Source organism: Osmerus mordax, chromosome 12, assembly GCF_038355195.1.
Source record: "Osmerus mordax isolate fOsmMor3 chromosome 12, fOsmMor3.pri, whole genome shotgun sequence".
In the NCBI taxonomy this organism is placed as follows: domain Eukaryota; kingdom Metazoa; phylum Chordata; class Actinopteri; order Osmeriformes; family Osmeridae; genus Osmerus; species Osmerus mordax.
Window position 1 is genome coordinate 12,381,546 of NC_090061.1, and position 12,989 is coordinate 12,394,534.

A 12,989-nucleotide genomic window follows, 5' to 3' on the forward strand; every position below is an offset into this window, starting at 1 on the left:
GCCATTAAACTGCATCAGCACTTCCATTTTAACGTTAATAAATTCAGACTATCCCCATGGTGTTATAACCTATAGGCTGATCCCACATGTGGTGCAAAAAAGAGAAGGCAATTGAGCTCCTCCCTGTTCAAATCTATTAACGCGAGGGAACGGGTCGTTGGCAACCTATCCAGTTACAGCGAAACAGTAAGTTAATCGTATGACATAATAGTCTAAGTTTCCTCCGGTGATCCACGTGACTGGCAGTGAAACATGTTTTCATGTCCAAAGAGCGCCCTTGGACTTGACTCAACTTTGAACAGCTCGGCGGTCATTTCAGATCTTGCCGACGCCAGTCGAGTAGCCCAGACAGCCTCGGAGATGTGTGACGCGGTGTCCCTGTCCTTAGGTTTGGGTTCGGAGCAAGACAGAAATCATCAACTATACGGATCCACTGCGCCCTCGGAAGTAGGCTCACTGAGTCACGGAAACAGTTTCTTCGGGACGTCACTGTCAGAGTTTGGAGGCAAAGCAAAAATGACATTAGAACTAACTAGCCAACCGTCGTTCGATTATTTTGGGACATTGATTGAGGAATGCCGGGACTTGGAACAATCAAGTTGCGTGGATCGCCTTAAATTCAATGCAAGGGATAGCAACCGTAAAATGACGTACGGCCCAGAGCAATCCAGAAATGTCTGCGAGGAGTCGTATGTGCCAATGAACGCCTTGGTTGATAAATCAACGGCCCCCTTTCAACCGGACTTGGCTTACAAACCTTCAAACTACAGAAACTCTACAAACCCTTTACTTTGCGACAATACATTGTGCTTTAATGATCTACGAAATAGCAGCCAGATCACCGAACCAGGGCCAGAAGGATCCAATGGACCCTGGTACGCTGCATTTTGTGATTACATCCAGAGTTCGTCTCTAGGATCTCTTAGACACTGCAAGCCTCTCTCAGACGCTGACGGCAGCGGAATTACTGAGGCGCGCGGGACAGCGGACGCTGATAATGAGCATATGGAAAGTTCTAGTGCAATGATGCATCCCCGGAGCATGTATACAAAACCGTGCTCTATCAAGACCGAGCAGCAAGCTTGGGTGGATGTAACAAATTCCAATCTAAGGTAATGTTTTATAAATTGGCCTAAATAAACTGCAGTACGGGTAAAAAAATTGGAAAGTGCAAAATCATGCCATAGTAACACTAATAACTTTTTGCTGCCGTGACAGCAAAGGTGACGCGGTATGCCAAAAAACATTTAACATTGGCTTTTTTATTAGGACGGACACTTTTGTTGATCCTTGTTCTTGGCTGTCTTAGTTTGCATTTTTACAGTGCTTAGTAGTAGTTAGAAAACCATTTCTTTTAGCCTTATGAGTATGTTCATGCACTAAGATGTCATGAAGGCTTATGAAGATTCCCTTCAAATATTCCCATTTAAATGTCATTGTCACATTTTTTCACAATTTGGTGCAACCAAACCTGTGTCACCATTTTAGCTACCTGCTATCTTCCATTTTAGATATCTGCTCAAACTTTACAATTGATAACTTGCATCACAAAGCTGTACACAGATTTGTAGTAAACCAGAGGCCTATACCACTTAATTGGATTTGGAGATTATCAAGGGAACTTGTTCAACCCTGGGTTTTCAGTGTCAAGACTGGTTCACGTTTTTCTGGGGTACAATCGCCATGGTAACTTATTCTGCACATCTGACCTACTTTAGAGGTTATGTTAAATAACAGATCAACAAGTATTCCAGCACCGCCTACTAACCAATCAATCCTCTTGAAAATGTAATCACCTAGAATCCTACATCATATTATCTCGGTGCACTGATAGTGAGAGGGTCTCTTAGGAGGGCAAAAGTTTAGAGACCTACAAAGTGTATTTGTATATCGATATCCTAGGTACACTTCTATGGCCGTATGTGAAGCCCTCTGTGACATAGCTTGTAAAAAGAGCTATACAAATTAAATTGGATTTGATCCTAAAATAGAGTGATTAAAGCACTAAAGCCTTGTACTTGCAAGTAAATCTATTTACCAATTTGAATTATGCTTATTTATTCCCAAGACCATGTAACAATGCTGTGAAGATAAATGAGTAAGGCTACAATTGTCTTACATACCATAAAATTACATCTAAGGTACACATTAAGTTTATGGAATACACAATTTTAATTATAGTCAGATCTAATCGTGCCTTAATGATGGGACAGTTATACTGATGAGCCTATCAACTCACTCATTTGGTCGTCAACACCGCCCTTTTCACATGAACACACTCATAGCTCAATTGGGACAATATGTGTTAACCCAAGTCCCCACCCCTAGCTCCTCAGCTTGAAACAAAGACCCCCTTGGTGATATTGCATTTATGTTTTATCAACCGAATCGTAACACCAACTTCAAGTCAAACCATAGACCAATAATCAAGCTAGGAGCACAGCGAACCACGTTCTTGTGTTGTCCTGGACTTGTTTGACGTAATCTATTATGACCATGTACTGTTTTAGTCGTTAAAAAGTAATGGGACACCATCTTTAAACGACTTTGATACTTGGTCTACTTAATAACAAGTCTGTGTGTTGACTAGAGGAGTCGGTCACCACCGTTGTGACACCTATGCGTGATTGGGGTTGTTGGCTTAACCCTTGTGCTGCCTTCGGGTCACATGACCCAAAGGTTCATAACGAACCATCGTTGTGTTTACCCAATACAAAAACAAATAAAAATAATTTTCTTTTAACCTTTGCAATGTGGGGGGTCTGAGACAGCCCACTGTTAAAAGAAAATGCTTCACTTTGTTTTTGTATGCGGTAAAGTTGTCGCAATACGACGGTGGGTCACAATGACTTATGGGTCAGAATGACCCATGCCAAATGCAAAGAGAAGTGTGCATTTGTGCGATACCAACATCCCATACCGTGTCTGAAATGTATTTTCCTATGTCTAGCTGGATGGATAAATGTCAAACTTCCCCAAGACCAAACAGAACGTTTCACGGCAGACAACGGTGTTGTGAATCATTTAGGCTACATTGTTTACTTTCTATCACACATTGTTTTATTTCTATCATGCATGTATTCCAAGATAATAGATTTCCATTGTTAATTGTCTAGCATCAGCGATACATGTGTTAATAGCAGTGGCTTTTAATAATTAGTTTAATATAATAAGCAACCACCATAATAGTAACTTTACAATAAACAAACACACATCTTAGTTTCGGTCAGGCAACCACCCATAAACAAAATAACAATGAAACAAAACCAAATATGCTTAACAAACTCAACCAAAACCATCACTCCCCCAAAACTCAATTAGAAAAACATGCCTTAACAAGCCTACTTTGCAGGAAAATGATCAGTATTCAAGTGTTATTATAATGAGTGACTTCTTCAACACTTTACCTTTTGCAATATAGAGAAAAGAAAAGTGGTTTGAATGTCTTTTTGTTATTTTATAAAAATGCATGAAAACCTTTTTTTACCAGCACATAAATATGTTTTTTTAGGAGATTTGATAAGATAAAAATGCATTAATCAGAACCAATAAACCCCATCAGGGGTTTTACAGTTAGTCGATGTAATGATGTCTTATTTGTAATGATAATCTGCAAACTGTGGATGGCAAGCTGACAGACACCAGCTAATACCTTGGGACTTGAGACCTCTAACTGTAGTTGACTGTCAAATCGTGAATTGGAAGTTGTCCAAAAAAATTGATTAGAAACACTTTCTTAACCATGACATCTCTGTAAACGGAAATCCTGTTTCAAACACATTCAAATGAATCTTTCCAGATTACATAACAGATCAGATGTTTTTACAAGAGTGCAAAAAAAAAAATTGCATTACAGATCATCTGAATCGGGACCTTTCTGTAATGTAGGTAGAGTATGCACTTCTGTTGGGGTAATAATTCACTATCTCATTCAAAATCTCTACGTCTCTCACCATATTTCTATTTCTAAACTCTAGCATTCCAATGAACCACAGTCTAATTGTCAGAGACACCAGTATTGTAGAATGAATGCTACAAGTCGACATAGGAGTGATGAAAAACACACACACACTAACTGTAAATACAGAGGATAAAAAAAGATATCCAATGCAAATCCAGGATTTGTTTGCGTGCACTTACACAATGTGTCTGTTCGCATGCATGCGTATTCCCAGGTTTGAGGGTGTGTTTCCTGGTATGAGGGTGTTCCTCTCAGAGAAGAGGGTGTGCCAGGTGTGTGGTGATGTTGCCTCGGGCTGTCACTATGGCGCCGTTACCTGTGGCAGCTGCAAGGTGTTCTTCAAGAGAGCCGCCGAAGGTGAGCTTGAAGTGGGATTCCATGCACTCATCACGTACACAAGGCACTGCCCTCTTTTAACTCGTGATGTGCCTGATCGTAACTTCGGATGTTCAGTTGAATTCCTGAAGTGTTTTGTGTGGGGATCCTAGGTAAGCAGAATCACCTGTGTGCCAGCCGCAACGACTGCAACATCGACAAGCTGAGGCGGAAGAATTGCGCTTCCTGTCGGCTGAGGAGGTGCTTCCTGGCTGGGATGAGTCTCAAAGGTCAAAACCTTTCCTTGTCATCACAAAGATCGATGGGCAGAGAAGAGAGAGAGAGGGGGGGGGGGGGAGAGAAAGGGAGAAGGAAGGGGGTTGGTGGGAAGGCAAGGTGAAAGTTTGAGATGGAGGGAGGATATGATGTGTGATAGAGAGAGAGAAACAGTGGGAGAAAAGGAGGGAGATGGTAAGTGAGATGGGGGAGTCAAAAGGGTGAAGGGGAGAATGCAATGCAGGGGGCCGAAAGCAACAAGCATATTGGAGGCATTCTGTGGGCCAACACCGTAAGAGGGATCCATTTACCTTCATTTCTCGGCTGACCAGGACATCTCCCTTCCCCCCCTTGTCTGATACTCGCTGTTGTCTCTCCATCATGCATCTTTGTGGTTGGTTTCAGGCCAGAGGCTAAAAGGCCTTAGCCAACCGAGGATTAAACTGGAGGGGGAGCAGAGTGCTGGAGAGGAGAGAAGGAAAAGGAAAAAGGCCGGAGAGCAGGATGGAGTCCCTGACTCTAATGCTACAGCTACCCAGGCTCAATGTACGTTCATGTTATTCATACTTAATAACCGTTGTTGATGGAAGCAGATCTAAGTTATTTAAACACTGTGTGACTGTAAGCACATTCAGTTGTGCCCGAGACATGGGCCTCTATAGAGGCTGTACTGAACCGAGGTCACAGCCTTTATGCTGTCGTTTAGATGAACAACACAGATTCATGTCCTTAATTCAAGTTCAAAAGTAGAAAAACCAGTTCCTCTACCAGTCAACATGAGGGCTCAGGTTGGTGTGTGTCGATTGAACTATAAAATTGCCAAGCTTGATCAGTGCATGACATGCATTGAATGGTTTTAAATGGTAGCTGTGGGGCTGACTGACTGACTGAGTGTGCGTGTTCCAGCGTCCATTTCCGTCCTTGGCCCTTTGCCCAACATGCAGTACCACCTTCCTCTACTGAGCGTGCTCCTGACCATCGAGCCAGACATGATCCACGCGGGTCATGACCCCGCCCAGCCGGATTGCCCCTCCTCCCTCCTGAGCAGCCTTAACGAGTTGGGAGAAAGACAGTTGGTCTCAGTGGTACGCTGGGCCAAAGCTATACCAGGTAACTAGCCTGGACCAGAGATATACCAGGGAACTAGTCTGGATCAGAGATATACCAGGTAACTAGATATACCAGGTAACTAGTCTGGAGCAGAGCTATACCAGGTAACTTGATTTACCAGGTAACTAGTCTGGACCAGAGATTTACCAGGTAACTAGTCTGGACCAGAGATTTACCAGGTAACTAGTCTGGACCAGAGATAACTAGTATGGACCAGAGATTAACCAGGTAACTCGATGTTTTTGTCTTAATATTAGCTCTAAAATTGTAAACACTAGAGGGAGGTAAAGTCATTTAAAATCACGAGTTTATTGAAGGAAATGACATCTTCTTTCTTAAGCTCAATTATTTCTTCCCTTCATCTTTCCTCCCTCCCTCTCCCCCTTCCTTTCCCTATGCCTTTCTCCCAAGCTCCCCCCTTCAGTGTGTTTAGCTTTTGATCCTCACAAAAACCACTCTGAGCTAACTGTGTGTCTGTGAGCCCAGGTTTCCGTGACCTGCATGTGGAGGACCAGATGTGTGTCATCCAGTCCTCCTGGATGAGCGTGATGGTGTTGGGCCTGAGCTGGCGTTCCTACACACAGACTGACGCCTCCATGCTCTACTTTGCACCCGATCTGGTCTTCAACGAGTAAGCGAGCGTCCTCAAACCAAGCATGTAACGAGGCTGTCACCTGTCAGTACATCTTTTGAAGTGCCATTTCTTCATTTGCAGCTGTCTCGGTTAGCACAGCTGGTGGTTTTATTGTTCATGGGTGTCGGAGCTCCAAAGAGTTCTGTGCTCGAGTCGAGTCCTTCAAGTTTTTTTTCAAATTATTTCCCAAACTTTTTTGCGCAAGGAGCTTTAGCCTTCTTCTGATCTGGTTACACTAAAAAATCCTCAGCTTCAGCTGAGGGCTGGATCCCCAGTAGAACGTGACAACAGACGAAAACATACAGACTGAAAATGGGAGTATTCACAATGGCTCCCTGAAGTTCCTACTTTCCCGGCTGCGGAGTAAACAAACCTGTTTTTTTGTTTACCTGATAGTCTTCAGTCCCCGCGAACACAGAGCTCAGGGAACCTCACGCCACAGGCCTGATCTATTCTGCTTTATGGCCACTGTGAAAACAGAACCCTCACAACTACACACATTTTCATCCTCTCCCTTTCTCCTTCATCTCTCACACTTTGTTCAGACTTTCCCTTTATCTCCTTTCTTTCACGTTGTGGGTCTCACATCACAAGAATGCGTTTGTAACTTGGAAGGAGAAAAAAAACACGCAGAAAAACGAAATGGCTGAAAGACAAAGAGCCAAGCGTGTGTTTGTGAGTCATGTGGTGTTTAAAACGTTTGCTGCGGAGCGGGTAGAGCCAGAGTTGCTCGGTGCTGTGGCGGAGGGCTGCCGTGTTCTGAATGCTTAAGCGCGCTGGCTGGTGATTGGTGCAGCTGTAGTTAGGGGTTCAGGCCGCGTTAGACCTCCATCATCACCCGTCTCCTCCCCACTGGCTCAGGTAATCCTCAGTCCTGCATCAGTAATTGGTACCTGTCCTTGTTTCTAACCTGCACTCCCCCCCCCCCTCTTTCTTTCCCACTATCTGTCTTTGTCCTTTCTCCCATCTCTCTCTCGACTGTCTCATTCAATCTCTCTCCTCCTCTTCCCCCTCGTATCTTCCTCCTCCTTACTTTCTGTATCTCTCCCCCCCCCCCCCCCCCCCCCGGCTCTCCTCTCCCGCTCCACACGTCTCATCTCCCCCCTCCATCTCTTCTCTCGGCCCGCTCTCTCCTTCTCTCTCTCCTCCTATCTGCTCTCTCCTCCCCCAGCCAGAGGATGCGTGCGTCCAGCATGTACGACCACTGTGTGCAGATGTGCCTGATGTCCCAGATGTTTGGCGTGTTGAGGGTGACCAAGGAGGAGTTCCTGTGCATGAAGGCCCTGCTCCTCTTCAGCGTCCGTAAGTCCCCTGGTCTGTCCATGGAAATACACTCTCACTGCAGCCTAATGGACGCACGCACTCACACTCAGCAGAATGAACTCATGCAAGTCATGGTTTGATTTGACACCCTTTTCTTGTTGCTGTGTCTAAGTGTGGAAATCTCCCAGGGTAAATCCCAAACAGGAAACAATAATATTATTCCAGGGCTGCTAGGTTGCGGCCACATGTTTATCCAACACAAACAATCACTGTACAAAGGAAACATGCTGCATTTTGTTTTCTTGTCCCCTGCATCCCTCCTGGTGTGTGTCAGTCCCAGTCGAGGGTTTGAAGAACCAGCATGGCTTTGACCAGCTTCGGACCTCCTACATCCAGGAACTGGAGCGTCTGACCAGCCAGAGAGGAGAGACCACACGCACCCAGAGACTGTTCCATCTCACCCAGTTACTGGACTACCTGCAGCCGGTACGCCATCGCACAATACACACTACCAACTATAACACCATGATACACTATACTACACACTACAACACCATACTCCACACACACTACAATGCTATACTACACCCCACAACCTCATGCTACACTATACTCCTCACCAAAAAACGATATTAAGCACTGTAACACTATATACCTGTTCCAATATTAAACTCTGACATTATACTGACTTGAACCCATTTCTGACTTGAACCCATTTCCAGGAAACTCATTTTCCTGTTCCTTAAACAGACAACTTGTTATTCTTGGAAAACCATTACAGAGGGCTAGTTGTTCAGTAAATGCTGTGTACTCATGCACGGCACTAGCAACAGCACTACCAGTGTCTGTCTAGCCTAACAGCGTCCCTTTTCTTGCCCTCTTTTTCTCCCTCTCTTTTTCCCCCCCTTGCTCCCCCTCTTGCTCTCCATTCTCTCCCCCTCTTGCTCTCCATTCTCTCCCCCTCTTGCTCTCCATTCTCTCTCCCCCTTGCTCTCCCTCTATCTTCCCCTCTCCTCCTCTCTCAGATTGTGAGGAAGCTCCACCAGTTCACCTATGACCTTTACATCCAGGTCCAGTCTCAGCCCATGCGGGTCAGCTTCCCAGAGATGATCGCCGAGCTGGTCAGCATGCATGTGCCAAAGGTCCTCACAGGCCTGGTGAAACCCATCCTCTTCCACAAAGCACTATAACTATGTACCGGAGTTGGTCACAGACCTTAGACCCTGAGAGAGTCCTCTTGGTTTAACAATACATAAGAAGGCTTTGTGAGTTATGTTTTTTGCATCTGATTCCAGATGGGTACCTGATGCAGGTGTAGGGCTGAATTAGGAGGTACCTGATTCACTGGCACATGGATTCCATGACATTGCATCTGAATCCACATGCTGAGGTAACCAAGTTGACTTGGTTAAAACCCCTCCTCAGCAGAAATCCAGCGTTATTGAAAAGCTTGCTTTTCCACGCTGTAGCTGGCCAGAGCGGTGTATTTAGGGGTGGTTGTCGCATTAGTCAGAGGCCCCCCAAGTTGCAACGGTAGAATGTTCAGATCACGAGGAGGCGATGCCGATGAGCAGAGACACCGACACTGAAGTGGAGTGGAGGATTCCTTTCCCCCGGTTGGAATCATTGAACTTGGATCATCGTCTTCGATCCATCAGACCCACACCCTCTAAGGGGGGGGGTCACAATAGTTGGAGAGGAAGACTTGAGGAAGACTCTGGAATTCAAAGCTGTCTTCCTGTAAATATGGTTTTGAACTGCTTTTAACGTCCCGTTTGATATGCTTTTGTTTCGTCTTTTAGGGGCCACGTTTTGGGAGTGTTTTAGTATTGTATGATATCTGTTTTACAGCTTTCACACAGCTGTGCATGGATGAGACCAAATCTGTTTTCATACTCTCTTTTCTTCAAAATACATCACATTTGGTCTCTTCCAACCACTGAATTTAAACCTGTGATGGTCCATTAACAAAAATTAATTAACAAATTAATTTGTTAACTAACAAAAAGCGAAATCAGTAACTTTTGAGTTTTAATTATTTTACAAGCTCCCATGCGCGCCATACATATTTAGGTTTATGTCACGGCAACTGCCTTTATAATTGGCTACACCAAAGATATATTTTGTATTGGTTTGTTTCATTCTTATTATGAATGGGTTATTTGACTAGATATAAATGTATGAGTGTGCATTTAAAATGACTGGTTTTCCTCGTACATGTCTTTTACATGCTCGGGTAAGATTACACTGAGCTTGTCGGATTGATATGGTAGTTGCTTTTGCACTAGGACAAAAGTGAGTGACTTTCAGTAGAGATGAACATGCTCAAGCATGTCAGAGAGTAGCCTCTGGGGTCAGTTTTGTTCACTTTGATTGTGGTTAACTCCACTGCCTTATTATTAATTGAACAGTTGTTCAGTGCTTGCATTGAAATTTGTGTGGTGATCAAGCAAAGAAATTATTCTCAATTATGTCTAAGATATGGCATTGACTGTTTTGTACTCTAGAATTATGGTATATGCACGTTTTCAGAGTTGGAGATATTATCAACATGTTTTTTCCCGGCATCATCTTAAGCAGTCCTCCAGTCGTGGACGAGCAATCCCAATTCCCCGGTCTTCCATGAGTTTCAGCCAATTGGTCAGTATTAAGTGTCACCCTGACGACAGGAGCTCCTATAGTACAACAGTACTGAAGGTTTTTCTGTAAACACTTGTGCGCAAATCGCTATTCTTTTTTCTACTTTATAAAAAGAAAAGAATCTCTATCAATCCCACATACAATTGACTTGTAGCCTTCATAGTAACGATTGTTTATAGTTTGTAAGTATTTAGCACCAACTGCATGTAGCTGCAATGTACAAATCTTGATATACCAGAGCATGACTTGTTTCTTTCAAGTACATCCAGCTGTCGCCCTACAAACAATTCCTTCTCCGCACCACGGCCGTTCTCATAGGCTGCTGAGTGAAGGAGGTAAAGCACGGCCGTTCTCATAGGCTGCTGAGTGAAGGAGGTAAACAGCTACTGAGTCCAAAGCCCGCCCCCTCCAAAACACGCCCACATGTACATGACACCACAGAAGGCAGCAGACCCTAGCAGATCAAAAATACAATTTAATTTTCAATCAAAAATTGCAAATTTTGTGAAAGGTAGCAATTTTTGCAACTGGGTCAGGGTTAGATAACGTCAAGTTATCAAACTCACAAACTCCATTTTGAAATGCAACTTCCTTCACATTTGTGCTGGGGCTATAGCTGGACCCTCCTCGTTTATTTGGATGTCCGGGTCTCATGACAAGGTCAGAGAGTGATCATCCATTTTGTTAAAGCTTTATGAAGGTAATATTAGAAAATACGTTCAAAAAATGAGAGACAGCGCCCCCAATCATTGTCTGAGCTTCCGTGCACTCCCCTAACTTGGAGTTAGATTAACAGTGTTTTAAATAAGCCTCACTGAGCTAACTCTCAGAGGGCCTCATTAGCTTACGCAACATGTTTATAAGAGACAAAACTTTTTTTACTGACAATCTTATCTACCTTACCTTTAAGTATGGTCTGAGCACGCATTCAAAGAGGGCTATATGAATCTTCTCTTGTTTATCTTCATCTGGTTGTGTTGAAGCTTTGCTTGTGAGTAACACATTAAATAATACAATTACAGTTCTTATATAAACACAATGTATTATAAACATATTTTTTATGTTCTTTGGAACTTAATGTTGGCTGTATGTGTGTTGTTGTTAGTGTAAAGAATGAGAAAAAGGAAAGTGTAACTTCTCTTCACTGACAACCGTAAACTCGAACAACATGCAACAGACTCGCAGTCCAACACTATTCTTCTGCCTTACACCGTTACTGCCACTTACTGGAGGGTATATTTAGGTTTGCAATGAATGGTAAATACAACATATTTCTTCAATATATACATCTGGCAGTAGCCAAACAGCATATAATATAAACTAAGATAGAGAGCGCTTTTCCCAATTCATCTCACTCCATCTGCTCGTATTGAGTCCTGGAGAAGCTTTGCTTGTGAGTAACATATTAGATAATACAATTACAATGACATATTATATAAGCACATTGTATCATGATAATCTTTGTCTTTGATGTAGTCTGCCATTGCATAACAAACATGTTATGTTATTTTTGTTATTCTGTGTTAACCATAAATGCTGTCCTCTGTCCTTCATGCATCAGAGAGACTTTGCTACTACATCTGTGTGTCTGAACTGGTCATTTGTTCTTGATGAGGTGTCTATTAACTCTCTCTAATCAGCTGGCTGTATAATACTTGTAAAACCAGAATCTGAACTGATAGTGCCACCATTCTTTTTTTTATTTAACCTTTATTTAACCAGGAAGTCCCATTGAGATTAAAATCTCGTTTTCGAGGGAGACCTGGCCAAGACAGGCAGCAGCATAAAAAACACAGAGTTACAGACAGAAAAACACAGAAACACAGAACACATTTTAGCGAAGATGGACAATTTTCACAACAATACCTACCTATGTTATTACATATTTACCTATCTAGATTTGTACACTGTTCCTTGACTCTGAGCACCCAAACACTGTAGAACTATGACTTCTGGTTCTTGGATCTGCTGTCATTTCTATATGCACTTGCATTTGTGCGTCGCTTTGGGTAAAAGCGTAAATAGCATAAATGACCCACCCACTGTTGCCTCAGTGAAGCCTGTCATCCCTGTGGAAAGTCATGGACACCCAGAAGGGACACCAGGCAGGAAGTCGACGGGCAGTGTTCGCAAGAAGGCCCATCCTCTCAACTGGTGCTTCAGAGCTTAAAAACCTGGAAAGAGTGCCAAGCCTCTCTCAAAGAAGATGGACTGTGGTTCAGATGCTGCTCTTCAAGCAGCCTCCAAGCAAAAGATAGTAAAGCAGATGTCCAGTGCAAAGAGTGCCACAGCAGTAAACATGTCAGAGGCCTCTGGCCTGGGAAACCCCCTGGGAAAAAAAGATCCAGTTCAAGTCTGCCTTTCTGCACGCCCAACCTTCTCTGGAGGGAGTGGTTCCCTCACTTAACTGCTCCTCCTGACGTTTCCTGCATTCTTCCAGTTGGAGGCAGTTTCTCCTTGTCTTCTCTCAGGGTTTAGGTTGGATATCGGGGGCTGATTTCTGGGTCACTGTGAAGCCTTTTGATTTTGCTTGTTCAAAGGGCTTTTACATTAAGTTTGACTTGATAGCCCACCAAGGGACTTATATCCCATGCTCTCTGTCTTGCTGTTGTATGTTCTTGTGCTATGCAACTGTAACTGTAACCAAGGCATGGGGCTTTCCCCTTGGACAGAACCACTCCGGCAAAATCAAATCTATTTTCATCACAAGAAATGAGCAAGTCAATAGCTGAGTATCTTGACGGAATTGAGGTTACTGTCATTTTTTCTGAATCAAGCTTCAACCGTTGC

At 43.5% G+C, this 12,989-nt stretch overlaps 1 protein-coding gene across 1 annotated transcript; it reads left to right on the plus strand.

Moving 5' to 3' along the window:
• Nucleotides 1-219: 219 nt before the first annotated feature.
• LOC136953737 (progesterone receptor-like) lies at nt 220-11,778 on the plus strand. Its single transcript, XM_067247138.1, has 9 exons — nt 220-1,112; nt 4,176-4,318; nt 4,450-4,566; nt 4,958-5,098; nt 5,459-5,662; nt 6,149-6,293; nt 7,468-7,598; nt 7,894-8,045; nt 8,585-11,778. The coding sequence occupies exons 1-9, from the start codon at nt 253-255 to the stop codon at nt 8,747-8,749; spliced, it is 2,058 nt and encodes a 685-aa protein (XP_067103239.1). The 5' UTR covers nt 220-252; the 3' UTR covers nt 8,750-11,778.
• Nucleotides 11,779-12,989: the final 1,211 nt, after the last annotated feature.

What these genes read in the sequence shown, in the direction of transcription:
- LOC136953737 (XM_067247138.1), top strand. Translation starts at nt 253, where the DNA reads ATGTTTTCATGTCCAAAGAGCGCCCTTGGACTTGACTCAACTTTGAAC. An exon ending in GTAACAAATTCCAATCTAAG is followed by an intron (nt 1,113 to 4,175) that starts GTAATGTTTTAT and finishes GCGTATTCCCAG; the next exon opens with GTTTGAGGGTGTGTTTCCTG. An exon ending in CCCGATCTGGTCTTCAACGA is followed by an intron (nt 6,294 to 7,467) that starts GTAAGCGAGCGT and finishes CTCCTCCCCCAG; the next exon opens with CCAGAGGATGCGTGCGTCCA.